At 56.5% G+C, this 14257-nt stretch overlaps 10 protein-coding genes and 1 non-coding gene across 11 annotated transcripts; 6 read left to right on the top strand and 5 right to left on the bottom strand.

Moving 5' to 3' along the window:
• Nucleotides 1–51: 51 nt before the first annotated feature.
• Nucleotides 52–1764, top strand: SCHCODRAFT_02561513 (DEAD-domain-containing protein). The gene is made up of 5 exons (XM_003035132.2): nucleotides 52–574; nucleotides 627–805; nucleotides 856–996; nucleotides 1045–1185; nucleotides 1242–1764. The coding sequence occupies exons 1-5, from the start codon at nucleotides 92–94 to the stop codon at nucleotides 1645–1647; spliced, it is 1350 nt and encodes a 449-aa protein (XP_003035178.1). The 5' UTR covers nucleotides 52–91; the 3' UTR covers nucleotides 1648–1764.
• A 49-nt stretch (nucleotides 1765–1813) lies between these two features.
• On the bottom strand, nucleotides 1814–1902 carry SCHCODRAFT_t1. The gene has a single exon. It is a non-coding gene; the product is annotated as a tRNA-Asn (tRNA).
• A 132-nt stretch (nucleotides 1903–2034) lies between these two features.
• SCHCODRAFT_02606189 (uncharacterized protein) lies at nucleotides 2035–3080 on the bottom strand. The gene is made up of 6 exons (XM_003035955.3): nucleotides 2894–3080; nucleotides 2738–2843; nucleotides 2507–2672; nucleotides 2345–2450; nucleotides 2203–2294; nucleotides 2035–2143 (listed from the first exon to the last, which is right to left on the bottom strand). The coding sequence occupies exons 1-6, from the start codon at nucleotides 3056–3058 to the stop codon at nucleotides 2056–2058; spliced, it is 723 nt and encodes a 240-aa protein (XP_003036001.1). The 5' UTR covers nucleotides 3059–3080; the 3' UTR covers nucleotides 2035–2055.
• A 65-nt stretch (nucleotides 3081–3145) lies between these two features.
• Nucleotides 3146–4205, top strand: SCHCODRAFT_02606184 (uncharacterized protein). Its single transcript, XM_050344205.1, has 4 exons — nucleotides 3146–3301; nucleotides 3360–3602; nucleotides 3658–3726; nucleotides 3775–4205. The coding sequence occupies exons 1-4, from the start codon at nucleotides 3182–3184 to the stop codon at nucleotides 4156–4158; spliced, it is 816 nt and encodes a 271-aa protein (XP_050202866.1). The 5' UTR covers nucleotides 3146–3181; the 3' UTR covers nucleotides 4159–4205.
• A 1-nt stretch (nucleotide 4206) lies between these two features.
• On the bottom strand, nucleotides 4207–4884 carry SCHCODRAFT_02606181 (uncharacterized protein). Its single transcript, XM_003035956.3, has 4 exons — nucleotides 4717–4884; nucleotides 4587–4661; nucleotides 4431–4533; nucleotides 4207–4381 (listed from the first exon to the last, which is right to left on the bottom strand). The coding sequence occupies exons 1-4, from the start codon at nucleotides 4810–4812 to the stop codon at nucleotides 4290–4292; spliced, it is 366 nt and encodes a 121-aa protein (XP_003036002.1). The 5' UTR covers nucleotides 4813–4884; the 3' UTR covers nucleotides 4207–4289.
• A 137-nt stretch (nucleotides 4885–5021) lies between these two features.
• On the top strand, nucleotides 5022–6683 carry SCHCODRAFT_02524892 (uncharacterized protein). Its single transcript, XM_003035134.3, has 7 exons — nucleotides 5022–5290; nucleotides 5344–5430; nucleotides 5481–5541; nucleotides 5590–5657; nucleotides 5705–5758; nucleotides 5806–5874; nucleotides 5925–6683. The coding sequence occupies exons 1-7, from the start codon at nucleotides 5221–5223 to the stop codon at nucleotides 6482–6484; spliced, it is 969 nt and encodes a 322-aa protein (XP_003035180.2). The 5' UTR covers nucleotides 5022–5220; the 3' UTR covers nucleotides 6485–6683.
• Nucleotides 6684–7175: 492 nt separating this feature from the next.
• Nucleotides 7176–7896, bottom strand: SCHCODRAFT_02606177 (uncharacterized protein). Its single transcript, XM_050344204.1, has one exon. It carries the CDS (start codon nucleotides 7622–7624, stop codon nucleotides 7214–7216), a length of 411 nt encoding a protein of 136 aa, XP_050202865.1. The 5' UTR covers nucleotides 7625–7896; the 3' UTR covers nucleotides 7176–7213.
• Nucleotides 7805–8898, top strand: SCHCODRAFT_02606175 (uncharacterized protein). The gene is made up of 2 exons (XM_050344203.1): nucleotides 7805–8592; nucleotides 8647–8898. Exon 1 carries the CDS (start codon nucleotides 8138–8140, stop codon nucleotides 8486–8488), a length of 351 nt encoding a protein of 116 aa, XP_050202864.1. The 5' UTR covers nucleotides 7805–8137; the 3' UTR covers nucleotides 8489–8592; nucleotides 8647–8898.
• Nucleotides 8899–10070: 1172 nt separating this feature from the next.
• On the bottom strand, nucleotides 10071–10985 carry SCHCODRAFT_01084888 (uncharacterized protein; the record flags this gene model as incomplete). Its single annotated transcript, XM_050340993.1, has 7 exons — nucleotides 10071–10166; nucleotides 10228–10266; nucleotides 10342–10426; nucleotides 10483–10530; nucleotides 10578–10609; nucleotides 10665–10717; nucleotides 10910–10985. The coding sequence occupies 7 exons, from the start codon at nucleotides 10983–10985 to the stop codon at nucleotides 10071–10073; spliced, it is 429 nt and encodes a 142-aa protein (XP_050202863.1).
• Nucleotides 10986–12764: 1779 nt separating this feature from the next.
• SCHCODRAFT_01270904 (uncharacterized protein) lies at nucleotides 12765–13597 on the top strand. Its single transcript, XM_050341360.1, has 2 exons — nucleotides 12765–13077; nucleotides 13493–13597. Exons 1-2 carry the CDS (start codon nucleotides 12916–12918, stop codon nucleotides 13541–13543), a joined length of 213 nt encoding a protein of 70 aa, XP_050202862.1. The 5' UTR covers nucleotides 12765–12915; the 3' UTR covers nucleotides 13544–13597.
• A 113-nt stretch (nucleotides 13598–13710) lies between these two features.
• On the top strand, nucleotides 13711–14254 carry SCHCODRAFT_02695079 (uncharacterized protein; the record flags this gene model as incomplete). Its single annotated transcript, XM_050346872.1, has 2 exons — nucleotides 13711–13949; nucleotides 14002–14254. 2 exons carry the CDS (start codon nucleotides 13711–13713, stop codon nucleotides 14252–14254), a joined length of 492 nt encoding a protein of 163 aa, XP_050202861.1.
• Nucleotides 14255–14257: the final 3 nt, after the last annotated feature.

Raw genomic sequence — 14257 nt, 5'->3', positions numbered from 1 at the left:
ATCACCGGCGATCAATAGTGATCGGGCGCTTCTTCACATCTTGCCCTTGTATTTTCCCCCACATATCCCCTTCCCCCCTTCGCCTCTAGCAATGGCAGGACCTGAAGAGGCTAGCACGTCTGCGGCAGCCCCGACGTTCAAGTCGTTGGGACTTATAGATCCTCTGCTCGAAGCCCTCGACAAGATGAGCTTCAAGGCACCCACCGAGATTCAGGCTCAAGCCCTCCCCCATGCTCTGGAGGGACGAGACATCATTGGTGTCGCTTCCACTGGCTCAGGAAAGACCGCTGCATTTGCCCTCCCCATTCTGCAAAAACTCTGGGACGACCCGAAGGGGCTCTTTGCATGCGTCCTTGCGCCGACCAGAGAACTTGCGTACCAGATCTCACAACAATTCGAAGCTCTCGGGTCTGCTATGGGTGTCCGATGTGCAGTCATAGTCGGTGGAACAGACATCATGGCGCAGAAGGTCGCCCTTGCGAAGCGACCGCATATCGTTGTAGCCACACCGGGACGTCTAGATGATCACTTGGAAAAGACTAAGGGATTCAACTTAAGGGGGATTAAATTCCTGGTGCGTTATCGTTGCCTCCTTAGCGTAAATCGAGCCTTACCCCGCTTCATAGGTGCTGGACGAGGCCGACAGACTCCTTGACATGGACTTCGGTCCCGTCATCGACAAAATCCTGAAGGTCATACCGAAGGAACGAACAACCTACCTTTTCTCCGCAACGATGACGACGAAGGTAGCCAAACTGCAGCGAGCCAGTTTGTCGAACCCAGTACGAGTCGAGGTCAATACCAAGTACGCATTTCAATACTCACCGCGAACCTGTCATAACACGTTCCCTTCAGATATCAGACCGTCGACTCCTTGTTACAATACTACCTCCTCATGCCGTTGAAGGAGAAGGATACACTGCTTGTATATCTCGCAAACACATTAGCGCAGAATTCCATCATTATTTTCACTAGGACGGTGAACGATGCTGCACGGTACGCCGTACCCATCGAAGCATACGTCCTCTGCTCATTTCGTTTCAGGCTATCAATCATATTGCGCACACTAGGCTTTCCGGCAGTACCCCTGCACGGTCAGCTCAGCCAGAGTCAGCGCTTAGGAGCTCTTTCAAAATTCAAAAGCGGTGGTCGCAAGGTCCTTGTCGCCACCGATGTCGCTAGCCGGTGCGTGCAACCGCGTGGTTGCCTCGATTCACGACTTATCCTTCCCCTTTTCGCAGTGGTCTAGATATCCCCTCTGTCGACATCGTCATAAACTTCGACATCCCCACCCATTCGAAGGACTACATTCACCGCGTCGGCCGTACAGCTCGCGCCGGGCGCGCCGGAAAGTCCATCACCTTCGTCACCCAATACGACGTCGAGTTTATCATGCGCATCGAAAAGGTTATCGGGAAGAAGATGGAGCTTTGGCCGACGGATGAAGAGGAGGTATCTCTCTTGCGCGAACGTGTGGGCGAGGCTGCGAGGGTGGCGGCGGCAGAGATGCGGGATCAGGCAAAAGCAGGGCATGGCGGAAAGAAGAGGAGGAGAGGGGGTGATGAGGGTGGAAAGGACGACAGAGACAGGGACGATGATATGGTAGAGGCAGGTATGCCGATGAAGCGCAAGAAGGGGTCCCGTTGATATCGTGTATCGCGGCCTCTTACAGTTGTTTGTCCTGTACATGGGAATTCTGTACATTGCCAAGCTCAGAAGTATCGAAGCCATAACGGCAAGTATGTAAAAAGAGTCGGTGCGCGGAGTCCAAGCATGAATACCGTCGAGAAAGCAGGGAAGGGCAAAAATGCAACTGCCCCGGAGAGGCTCGAACTCTCGATCTTGTGATTTGCCAAGCGAAACTTAACAGTCACACGCCTTAACCATCTGGGCCACGGGGCAGACATTTGAGGTCGTAATAATGCATCCACAGTGTCAATGCTGCTGTGGATGACAACGGGAGGGACGGCAAGAGTACTTACACAGTTTGACAGCGCCATTCAATGCTTCGGTCTCATAGTCAGACCAGAGAAATTAGATGGTTGAAGGCCAGCTTCATGCAAACATCAGGTCCGAGCGCAAGACGTACTTCGTACCCTTTACAACTGGCGCGCCTTCGTGCAGCAAGCAATTCGCGCCATGTCTTGTAGAGGGCCCTTCAGTGCTGGTCATCGAACATGAAGAAGAGACGGCCTGACAGACCTGTGAAGTAGAGCCATGCCGCGTGACAATGGCGGAACGAGAGGTCGGGTCGTTCGCCGCTTGCCCTCTCCTTCTTCTAGCTGGAAGATAGTCTGTATAACGATGAGCCTTCAGGCGACGGAAGGTACTTGCTCAAACATACCTCTCCTCCTTGAACGCCGTCTTCGGCGCCTGTAATATATACAAGGAGCGTCCATTCAGATTTATCGCCGGTGACACTGTCCTTCACGGAGTCGTCGTAGTGCTGACTGGTTGGGTGTCAGCAATGATACTTCCCATCTCAAGGGCCGACGCAGAAGCTCACCCAAAGTACTGCCCCTGAGTGTACTTGTACATCCGAATATTCGAGTTCATCGAGTGAGGCAGCCGCGGCGCCCCTCCTCTCGCAGGGTGCGGAAAGGGCGACAGATGCGGCGTCAGCACCTCATGCAATCGCTTAGCGAAGTCGGGCGATGTTATAGAGTAGCGGTCTGCATGAATGAATCAAGAGTTTGGAATCTGAGGCAGCTGGAGTTCAGAGCCTGAGCACACTCACAATTCACCCTCGACGCCTCGCCTCTCTTCTTCGGTGGTGTCAATTCGAGGGGCAAGTTGTCGATAAAGTGAGCGTAAGCTTTGCATTCTGCGGCCGAGAGGAAGTTCTTTGGACATTATTTGTTCTGAGCGTTCATCGAGCATACATATTCCCCACCTTGATCAAGATGATTTGGTCCTCGAGGAACGTCTCAATCTCCATCCAGTCCTTCTCCGAAATCTCAGGAAATTTCAAGCTTGGGGCTGGAGGAGGTGCAGCAGCCGACGAAGGGACAGCCTCCTTCACCTGTCCCTTCTTGTTATTGGTCTTTCGTGGAGGCATATGGATGTCAAGGTTGGTGTCGAATGAGTGTGGGAATCCAACGCCGGTGAGCGAACTCCCGTTTAGGCAACCCTTGTTCTTTCTCAACTTCCCACCATCACCTCTCCGACGCTCCCTACCGCCATGTCCTCACGCAAAGTCCAGCCCACTCAGGTGTCGGACGTCCCGCAAGACTTTGAGAAAGATCATGTGCATGCAGTATACGATGAGATAGCGTCGCATTTCTCTTCGACGCGGTATAAAGTAAGGGCTGCCACATCGTTCTCAAGGATTTCTTTACCTGATAAATATTCGCTACTAGCCATGGCCCGTCATTGCAAAATTCCTTTCTTCCTTACCCACCGGCTCCGTCGGTCTGGACTCGGGCACGGGAAACGGGAAGTACCTTCCACTCCCGCTCGACAGACCGAGCGGGTCAGTGTGGACCATTGGCCTCGACAGAAGTCGCAACCTCCTGGAAATTGCGCGACGAGCGGGCGACGGACCACTGCGTGAGGTAGTCTGGGGCGATGCGTTGCAAGATTGTTGGCGATGGCATGTATTCGTGAGTGTCAAGACGGGATGGTAGGATTGGGATGCTGACTGATCCGATCTCGCAGGACTACGCCATCTCGATTGCCACCATACACCATCTGGCGACAGAGGAAAGGAGAAGACAAGCGGTAGAGGTTAGCGGTTTAAGATACTGTGGCATACGTACACTAACGTCCGAACAGGCGCTCATCCGCGCCGTCTCGCCCGCATCCGGCCGCGTGCTCATCTACGTGTGGGCAGTCGAACAGGACGAGCTATCGAAACGACACATACCAGCAGAAGATACTTCCGACGCAGGCGTTGACGTCTTCGTCCCTTGGGTGTTGTCGGACAAGGCGAAAATTCCATCGGACACTCCCGCGAGCGAATCGAGGGTGTACAACCGATACTACCACATGTTCGCGCGAGGAGAGCTAAGGAGATTGGTGGAACTCGCAGCAACGGGGATGGGGTTGGAGGTAGGCACGAGGGAAGAAAGCGTAGTAGGGAGGCGAGGATTGGAGATTGTGCAGGATGGATGGGAAAGGTCAAATTACTACGTAGAGTTGCGACTTTGGCGTACCTGAGGTTCATCAATGCAGAACGAAGGAAGCCAATGAATGCTGAAGCACGAGAAGCCAGGGGAAAGAGATGCAAAGAAGATTGGAGATACTGGTACAATTGAGGATACGATGTGAACCTGCAAACGCCCGACAGATCATGCGGGGGTCTCAGAGTGGTACCCATATATCGTCTGCCAGAACATGGGTCGGTGCATCTGCTCGATCATGTCGTTCGCGAGCTTCATATCTGAGGACGGTCAGTCTCAGCGTCCTGCATAAACAAAACTCATACGCACCGATTTCGTCCCCCAGCTCAATGAGCCCCGCAAGCTTGATAGTCGAGCTGTCCTGTACCAGGCCGATAACTTCGAGGTACACAGAGGTAGGCTGGGTGTCCTCCTGATTGAAGCGTCAGACCACAGTGTACACAAGCGCTCAGACATCGTGCTCACAGGCTTCGTTGCGACGACCACAACCACTTCACCGCCGTCTGTCGTTTCCACCTTCATTTCACGAGGGCTTGAAAACTTGGGCTCGTCAGATCAGCCTACTGTTCCGGTAGGGCGCCTTCACTGCGCTTACGTTCTTCAGCTTGCAAATGAGCCTGACTTGCTTCCCCGTGAAGCTCGACAGCTTTGCATAGTTGACGAAGGGTGAAATGTGCTCATTTTGCGACATAGTGAGATATTCAGGAGTTTCCGAAAACGGCTGAGTCGGAAATGTGGGACACGCGACGCGTCCAAGATGAGGGTAGACGTGTTGTTATGCGCTGTTTACCGACGCGACTTGTGAGTTTTCCCACGCCGATAATGGACCTCGGGCCGAGGTTATGCCCGATCAGGCAAAGTCCCCGGGCCATTGTTCGCTCTGAATTGTCCCCAAGTTGTGACTTTTGTCTCCAAATTCCACGGCACTCTCTCTTTCTTTTTTTTCTTCCCCCATCACGTCCTCACGATCCACGACAAGGTCTCTGGCAGGCCGCCTCACGTTCTTTTTCCCCGACACGACTGCCCCACGACTCCCCGCTCTGGAGCAGCCACTTTCGCCTCGTCGCGTCCCTCCCCTTCTCGTCTCGCACTCCGGATAATGCTACGCGAGACTGTGGATCCCATGCCCGTGTCCCCCACCTTCCTCAGGATTCGTGTCATTGCTTTCAGTGCGTGCGCCACCGATCGGGCAGACGAGCGGGCGAGCTAACCTCGGTGGCAGGTCTTATTGCTTTCTTGAGCTTTCTATGGGCCATATTCTATACGCTGGACATGTACTGGCTCTTCGATGGGATGAAGGCTCCCGAGCGTGCGTGGTCCGCATGATAGTCGTGACGCTGCCTGCTGAACACACTGCAGGGATCCTCATTTCCCTCATGCTGTTGAACAGCTCTGCGACTTGCATAATGCTTCTCGTACTGTGCGTGACTTGAACATCATGCTCGCGCATCTGCTCATACCCCGCCAGAATCACTCGCGAGTTTCGCCCTTGGCTGGATGCCGCTCGTATTCTCCTTCTCTTCACCACCCACATCTGTAAGTTGCGCTGTCACTGAACCGAACGACGCTGACGCCAGAGACAGGCTCGGCTGTGGGATACTCACTATGGTACCCTACCTATGTCTGTCCTGCTGCAAGTACGTCGCTTCAAGTGCTCAGTAGCTCGCGTCTCATCCCACACCAGAATCAGCAAATATGTGTCGCATGTTCAACCTCTACATCCTTGTCATCAACTGGGTGGATATCGTCTTGCGTGCGTGTTTTGCCCCTCGACGATCTCACCCCTCTGACGCGCTCTGACAGTTCTCGTCTACGCCGGGGGCTTGGCCACGCTCGTCTTCGTACGCCGTCGCGCCATGCAGCGAGAGGCGCAGCAAGGCATTCATGAAAAGTTTGTCATTGACGCGCCCGACGCCACGGAAATCGGGAGAGGCGACCTGCTGCACACCACGTACAGTCCTCCCACTCTCACTCCTTCCTCTCGACACGCGCATTCTCGAAGTAGCGCCAGCTCCTTCTTCCCCTACCCCCAGACCGCTACCCCGCAATCCATGTCTCCCCCTCAAAGCCGACACAGCTCCTTCCAAAGCTCTCACCACCACTCTGCTGGGAGCTCTCGACACAGCTCGACGCAGAGCTCTCGTCCCCACTCGATCCAGAGCTCGCGTCCCCACTCGACTGAGAGCTCGCGCCAGAACTCGACGCAGAGCTCCCGCAGCCACTCCCGCTCTCGGACGAACTCTCGTACCCTTACCATGTCCCCCATCGTCGAAGAGCCCCGCCTGCCCGAGCCAGCTGTCAGCAAACCGGACCTGAGCCCTCGCTCGTCCGCTCGCCTCTCCCGGCCCCGTCACTTCATGTAACGAAAGCATCCCCTTCACGCTGTATTATAAAGATTAGCACCTGCGGTGCCCAGTGCCGGACACTGATCAGACCTTGCTGTAGCATATCCTAATGTATTCACGCACCCCTAATGTATTCACGCACCTTGAATGCAGAGCATCACTCTTTCGTGTAGTCGGAGTCTCGCAAGCCTGTCGGAGGTGCACGGCGCGAGGGGTGGGTGGGGAGGGGGCGCCGAGGGCGCGGGAAGGGGAGAAGGGGAGAAGGGGAGAAGGGGAGAAGGCGGGGGGAGAAGGCGAGCGAGAGCGTGCGCGAAGGGGGGGCGATGGGAGAAGGGGCGCGGCGAGGGGGAGAGGGGGAGAGGGGGGGAAGAAGGAGAGGAGGGGCGAGGCGAGGCGAGAGGGCCTCGTACATTGTAGATAGCACCCGTTGTGTATTGTAGATAGCACCCTTTGTATTATGTACTAGAATACATCTCTTTGCTTCACTCTACGTGTGAGCTGCGCGCGACGAGAAAGGGGATGGGGGGTGCGTAGACGGAGGTAGGGGAGGTGGGGGAGGCCGGGCGAAGGAGTAAAGCCGCGTGAGGGCGAGCAAGAACGGGCGAAGGTGAATAAAGTCGCGCGAGGGAGAGCAAGGACGGGCGAAGGTAGGGGAGGTCGCGCGAGGGAGAGCGAGGAAGGGGGTGAAGGGGGCGACAATTGAGTACACGCGACGACGAGACTTGAGCACTCACGAAAAAGGGCTCGTCAGAGGGCGAGAAGACGAGAGGGGGCGAGGTGGGGTGATAGGGGAGGGCAATTGCGACGTAAATAACGATGGGGGAGGGCAATTACGACGTAAATAACGATGGGGGAGGGCAGCTGCGCGAGGAGGAGGGAGCGAGGTGCGAGCGAATGAAGGAGAAGAGCGAACAAAAAGGGGGAAGCGATGAAGGGGAGGGAGGGGGCGAGCGAAAGAAGAGAAGGGAGGGGAAGTAAAGTGAAGGGGAAGTCAAGTAACGGGCAAGTAAAGCAATGGGGAAGTAAAGTAAAGGGGAGGGGAAGCTGAGCCGAGCAAAGGGAAAAGGGGAGGAGCGAAGATGGGGGAAGGGAGGAGCGAAGGTGGGGGAGGGGAGGCAAAAGGCAAGAAAGCGAAGGGGTGGAGGCAGGGTGTATCATATACGAGCGGGGGGACAGTCAAGGGTGGAGAGGGGGATGTGCACGAAGGGTGAGGGCGAAAGCAGGAAAGGAGAAGTCAGGGGCGATACACACCTTCACGCGCGAGAGCTAGAGCTTACACTCCTTCGCCCGGGACCCTCTCGAGAGCTTGGTCTTCGCGCACTTCGTAAAGTCGATGAGCTCGAGGATGCGGCGGTTTCCAATCGACGTGAAGGGGAAGGCGTTATATTTCAGGCAAAGGGGGTAGGGACAGCGCCTTGTAAGTATATACCTACCCCGGCATCGCACCGATACCCCCTTCCTGCTCTCTGTCAAGGTTCGCACGACATCTCACCCCCCTTCAGGGTGAGATGAGTTCCGCCCTCGCGCGACAAGCAAACCCCACTGGCACCCTGTCTCGACGAGCCGACCCCCCTCCCCGATTCTGGGCGGCCTCTCATCCGCCCTCAGCGCACCCCACGACGAGTTAGCAGGACCCCTCCCCCTCACACCAACCGCACACCCCCGCGGGATATGAGCGCGCACCTGTGGCGCGTCTACCCCCACGAGACAGGCCCCCTCCTCGCCGAAATTCGACACCCCTCCCGCTCAGAGACGAGGGGCCGAGTCAGTCAGTCTCTTCTTCAGTTGGGCGCACGCCAGATAGACCCCTCCCCCTCTGACTCGCCGCACGTCGCTCCCCCCGCCCCCTTCTCTCGCCCGTTCGGGAAGCCCCCACCCATCGACTCGCCCGCGCTCTGCCCATCTCATCGCGCACCCAATCCTAGTCCCCTAGTCGCCCCTCGCCCCTCCCCTCCTCGACTCAGCAGCCCCCCTTCGCTTCTAATACCCCCCACCGCCGAGCCCGCGCGCGAGCAAGAGTAAATGCGCACCTTTCCAGTCGCGAATACCTGCGCGGGACCCCCTCCTCTCGCCCAAAATTGAGGGCGGCGTTGATTTCGAGGGCGCGCGCTCGAGTCCACGGACACCTTTGATTGGTTAGCGCATCCTCGAACACCCACCCCCGCGAAAAGCGCACTCACCAGGTCAAAAAAGACTTCCTTCCCGAGGGAAACACCCCTCCCTCTGCTCCCCCCACCCTTCCCCGAAGGCGCCGTCCAAGGGGGCCTCTCCATTTCCCCCACCCTCCCTCGCGAAAGCGCCGTCGAAGGGGGCCTCTCCATCTCCCCCACCCCCTTCGCTGCTATCCTTCTCGGCGTGCCCTTCGCTCAAAAGGGGGTATGTCCGCATGCCGAACCTTGAATCTCTTGACGAAGCACATCTTGGCCGATGTGCCGATGCGATTGCGGGTAGAGGTGGCGAAAGAATATCTCTGAGAAGGGGGGTCAGCGTCGGGTAGAAAAGGCGGTGGGGGGATAAACGACGAGAAGGGGGAGGGAAGGAATATCTAAGGCGAGGCAAAGGGGATGCTATGATAACTAGAAGGGTGGGGGATAAGTTACTTGGACGCCGTGAGGCGCGAGCTGGCTGAGTGCGAAGGCTGGGAGGAGGGAGGGGGAGCGTTAAGCAAGGGGGCGGTAGTGGACTTGTAAGTAGTAAGGAGAGCGACGAAAGCGAATGTTAGTACAGGTACGAAGGGCAAAGCCAATCAGGATCACGACAAGGGAGGGGGTGCAAAGCAAGGACGAGCGGGAAATAAAGCAAGGGGGGGAGTAAGTAACTGGAAGGTAGCCGCGTTAGGTCAAAGATAAGATGTAAGTAGGTGGATAGCGATGACGGTCAGTGATGACTTGGAATTTCGAAGTGGGTAGTGTAGCATATAGTGATCATTGGTTTATATCAACACAAGGGAGGGGGGAGGGCCAACGATGGCGGGGGGAACGAGGGACTCACCTCGACGGCAGTCGACGACGGCCACGGATGCGATCCTCGTTGCAGCACGCGGTCCCCGTCGTCGTCGTGCGTGCGTCATCGTTGAAGACACACGTCGAGGTCGGCGCGTCGGGGAGGACAGGCGGGTGGTGCATAAATCCGACCGAAAGCCGTCAAGTCGACCAGGTCTCCGCGCCCGGCGTCGCGCGGTCCATGCGCGGTCTTCGATGTTGGTCGTCGAGGTCGCTGCACACGATGAGCAGGTGAAAAGCAAGAAGGGTCAGTACCGACCTTGACCATTGCCTCGCCACCGTCCAGTCATCTCGAGTGCCGCGCGCTATCCACGTCCCCGCACGCAGGCCGCGCTCAACATTCCCTCGTCGCCGTCGTCGTCGTCGTCGCCATTGTCGCCGTCGTGGTCGAGCGCAAGGAAGCTCTGCGGAGGAGACGCGGCGCGGGAGAACCAAGGGGAAGAAGACGTTAGAGGGTGACACGTTGACAGGCGCAGACAAGAACCAACTCACGTCATGTTATGGGCGTCAGTGGGTGGCTGGTATGGTCGATAGTCGAGAACAACGGCATCTGCACGCACTAATTTTCAGTAATTAGGGCAGACACAAAGAATGGGACGAGCTTACTGAATAGGCGTCGCCGACGTGATAGACACGCCCCATGAGGATCGACGCGGCCACAGGATGTGCTGGAAAACGCCGCCGTCGGAATCTTGAAGCTACACGAAGTAACGACTGGTCAGTCATGAGTGATACCCTGTCGTAGTATAGGCAACTCACCGATACCAATCCTTTCAAAGACGTGGCAGCAAAGGAGAGCTTAGTAACGGGGAGTGAGCGCGGGTAAGAGAAAGAGGAAAACTGCCTCAGTCGGCGCTGATGGGCAAAACTCACCTTCGGGATGAGCTGGCTGAGGACCGGGAGCTCAGCGTGCACGTAGAGCGCATCGCGTACCGATAGGGGTGTACGCACGGTAGTCCTGGAGGTGCCTTCTGATCAGTAAGAAACATGAACGCGTTACAAGACTTGACTTACCAGAGCAGAGGCCTGCGCTTGCAGCTTCGCAAGTAGACGTCGAGGAGGCTGAAGTAGTAGATTAGAGAAATCAACAAAACATCTGAAAGCCATACTCAGGTAGAGAAGCCGACAGTGGAGGGAGGGTCTACGAGGCGCGGTCAGCATGTAGGGTGAGAGCGATAGCAAGAGAAAGGACGTACACGAAGGGAATCAGCGAAAGGGGCATAAGCAAAGGTCGTCGCAAGTAAGATCGCTGTGAATATGCGGAGGGAAGGAAGTCAGGCTGGCTGATGTCGCTACTGACCTCCCCGCCCGCCTTTTATACTCAGAACGCCTGCCGTCCTCCGTCTTCGCCCGAACTGGGCTCCTCGGCGAGCGCTCCCATCGTCCATTCTACGCACCCAGCGTGCAGCCTAAGACCATTCAAACGTACGTACACGGCGACCGATTAACTCACCGCAGTCCAAACCGAAGTTTGCGCGCGCCAGGGCGGAAGATTGGGGCGCAATCCTCCCCGACATGGCATACGTCCTGCGAGCTTCACGTCGCGATGGACGCCCAGGTCGCGTCGAATACACGTACCAAATGGCCTCCGCAGTCAGGGGGTGGCGTTAGGGAGCGACTGAGTTGGAAATGCAGGAACTGCTCGCTGAACTTTGCCGGGCGCGTTCTCCAGCGCAAAGGGCGTCTCCCTCGACGCCTGAAGAGCCCAGCGTTCGTCAGAGTGCAGAACAGCGACGAGAAAACATACAATGAGTGACTCGTGACGCGTCACAAAGCCGAGGCGCCCGAAGAAAAGCGCCAGGAAAATCAAGGTGGTGGTTGAGTTGAACGCGATCAGGCCGTTTCTCCTTTGGGAAGGCCTTCAGCTGCTGCAGAAAGGGCGCGCCAAAGGCGCGCTCTACTCTGCGTCGTCCTCGCCCAAACCGCCCCCGCCAAGCCTCGGAAACTTTACCGACGAGAGCTCCGCTTCTAGATCCACGTTCTCTCCCGCAGTCTATGGGGAATACAATGCAAATGCCGTGCATGAGCTATCGTGCTCGCGGAGAATCGCATTCGAGACCACGTACATCGCGCCCGCTGTCACCACACAACGTCAGAAATAAGCTTCGAGTATCATGGTGCACGTCTCGGAGTATTTCCGGGCGTGGAAACGTACGAGGATGGGTGGAAGATGTGAGTGGAATTTTGGGCAAGAGCGCCTAGAGCTTGCCTGTCCGCAATAGAGCCCGGCGGGCGCACCACCGTTGTCGTATTTAGTGTGCGTAAATAATTATTCCCGAGATCCATCCGGTTTCGGACCATCCGCGCACGGAAGACGGGTGAGGTGGCAGAATGAGGGAGAGGAGGAGAGGGTCATGTATGTGGCTGTCTGCGGTCAGCGCACGCTATTGCATCGTTCAGTATAGACTAAGGAGTAGTCTCATACGATGTAATTATACTTTTCCGGGCATAATACCCTCGGGCAACGGTGCAATGAATGCGCCGAAATCGACGCCACATATTCAATCCGCCACCTTTCGCGCCGTACATAGCGTTCGCATGCACGGGCAGAGATTCTGAAAGCAGAATCGTAGTCAGTAGCACCAACATAATCGATCTATGGGTTGAAATTTTTCACAGAATATATTTTTGTGTAGGGTGACCGTTTGAGGTGGTGAAGAGGTCGAGTTTGGCATGCAAACCTCTTCGTCCTTCAGAAACGATAGGACAGAACGCTGATCCCGCCCATCGAAGACTTGCTGACATATTCTGAAGCGCTGGAGGTAATTATCTGGGTGTGTAGGACCCATCGTACCTGCTCATTCGACGTCGGACGTCGTCCGAATGGTTCTCGAGGCAGAGTGCGCGCCACCGCGTGAGTCTTTCAGGATTTGTGAGCGCGCCTTCGCGCGGGTGAGAGAGAAAAGCTCAAGATAGGTATAGATTAAATGAAATGTCTGTTTCGCATAATCTCCGGCGTTGCGCAGGTACGCGATGGATGAGAAGTGCATGTGGCGGCGAGAGACAAGGGAGTTCGGCAAAAGCCGGTGAGGTTCGGGAGCGCGTTTCCGGTTTGCCGGCGGGTCCTTCTTCGACTGCAACCATCACTAATCATTCGAACGACGCTCGTCGCGCTTGCGCTGCTGCTCATCGGCGCACACAGAGGTCCCTAATGACCATCTTCAAGTTCAATAAGACCACCAGATACACTCATACACTCACACCGGTGCTGAACTTCAATGCACTTGATTTCTCTCCGACGTGCTGGTTGCTGCATTCAGCCTGAATTCTCCGGCGCGAATACAATGGCATTACGGTGTTCCTTCCGTTTTCCGAGAGCGACAAACGCGGACTCGTAACTGAGGGTCCAAAGGGTAGCTTAAAGGGGTAAGATTCCGGACACTGATAGGCTCACCGCCGCATGCGATCACAGCGCCGGTCAGTTTGTGTACGCAAGATTGTCCGTTGATGTTCACGGCACGCGACGTTTCTTCAAATATACGCTTCCTTGCTTCGCTGGCCTCTTGCAACGTCCCCCGTTCCCCCGTCTTCATGCTTTTCCTCTTCGACCCCATCCGCTGCCCGTCCGCCATTGCCTCAATCATGCTCTGTTGGTGGATTCGTCTGGCGGTGAGTCTCTCGTACCTCTTTCCCTTTCTCGAGTCGGTTGTCTTCGCGCTTGAGGCGCTCCACTTCCCCTCCATGTTTAGCCCCCAGCTCAGCGCGAGCGCCTGCGGCTTTTGCAACTTTCTCCTTCTGGTCCCGCTCCTGGCTTCGCTCTTGCCTGTCGGGCGACCCATTCTCCCTTCACATTCACGACCTTTGATCTTCCTCTCTGCCTTCCACTTCCCCTCCATGTTCGACTTTCTGTCGTTCCCGTTCCTGTTATCAATCTCGTCCCTGCCTTTCACTTCCCCTCCATGTTCTCAAACTTCGCTCGCAATCCCTTCCATTGTCTGTCTCCCATTTCCCTTGTAGCTTTCGGTCTCGTACGAGTTTACGACTCGTTTCATCGCCCCATGACCGTCTACTGAAGCTTCTGCAGAGCGATCTGGCTCTCCCGCTTGACTGCCGCGTCTCTTGCGCTTCGCGCTAGGACTGCGCAGGGAGACGCTTGGGTTGATCGTAGGGCGGCGCTCGCACTAATGTGCCGGTGAGTTCCTGCTAGGCCTTTGCTCTACAATAGGCTGATGCGTTGTTGACGGAGTGTTGCGAGTATGCGGGACTCTCTACGCCGGCGCGTCAACATCCCGCAAGGATCCAATGTCGCCGGAATTCCTCACGCTTGAACGGACGCGCTTCAACTCACGCAAGCCGCCGCGAGCCTCGACGATGATCTCTCAGCAACCTCGAAGACGGTCACCCGCGACATCAACGACGGCTTCTCGTGGCCTGCCTCGAACTCGGCGAGGTAGCGGTGGTAGTCATTCGGAAGAAGAGGGCCTCCGTCGAGCAAGGGACAGTGCTCGACAGGCTTGCACGAAGACTCTCATCCATGCTCGGTGCGTACCATTGACTCGGCGGTTGTGGATTTTGCTGATTCTTCACTCGCAGCCTTACCCTCGCAACGACGCGCAACCTCCTGTTCAACGCGCGGCTTTCTTTCTCTTCGACGCCTGAGCCTTCGTCCCGCGCCCAGCTCCATGTTCCGCACGCGACTCCCTTGTCGATGTCCCAAATCCTCGTCGATGCCGTATCCCCTCAAGCACGCGCGTCCCTGCGCAAGTCGCGGAGGGAGGTATTGTCGTCCGATGAGGTCTCGAGTTCATCCCGAAAGCGGTCTTCGGGTTACGTCCGCATGGTTTGAGGT

Source organism: Schizophyllum commune (assembly GCF_000143185.2).
Source record: "Schizophyllum commune H4-8 unplaced genomic scaffold SCHCOscaffold_1, whole genome shotgun sequence".
Lineage (NCBI taxonomy): Eukaryota > Fungi > Basidiomycota > Agaricomycetes > Agaricales > Schizophyllaceae > Schizophyllum > Schizophyllum commune.
The sequence above is the reverse complement of the archived record's forward strand: the minus strand, read 5'-3'. Positions and strand labels throughout refer to the sequence as shown.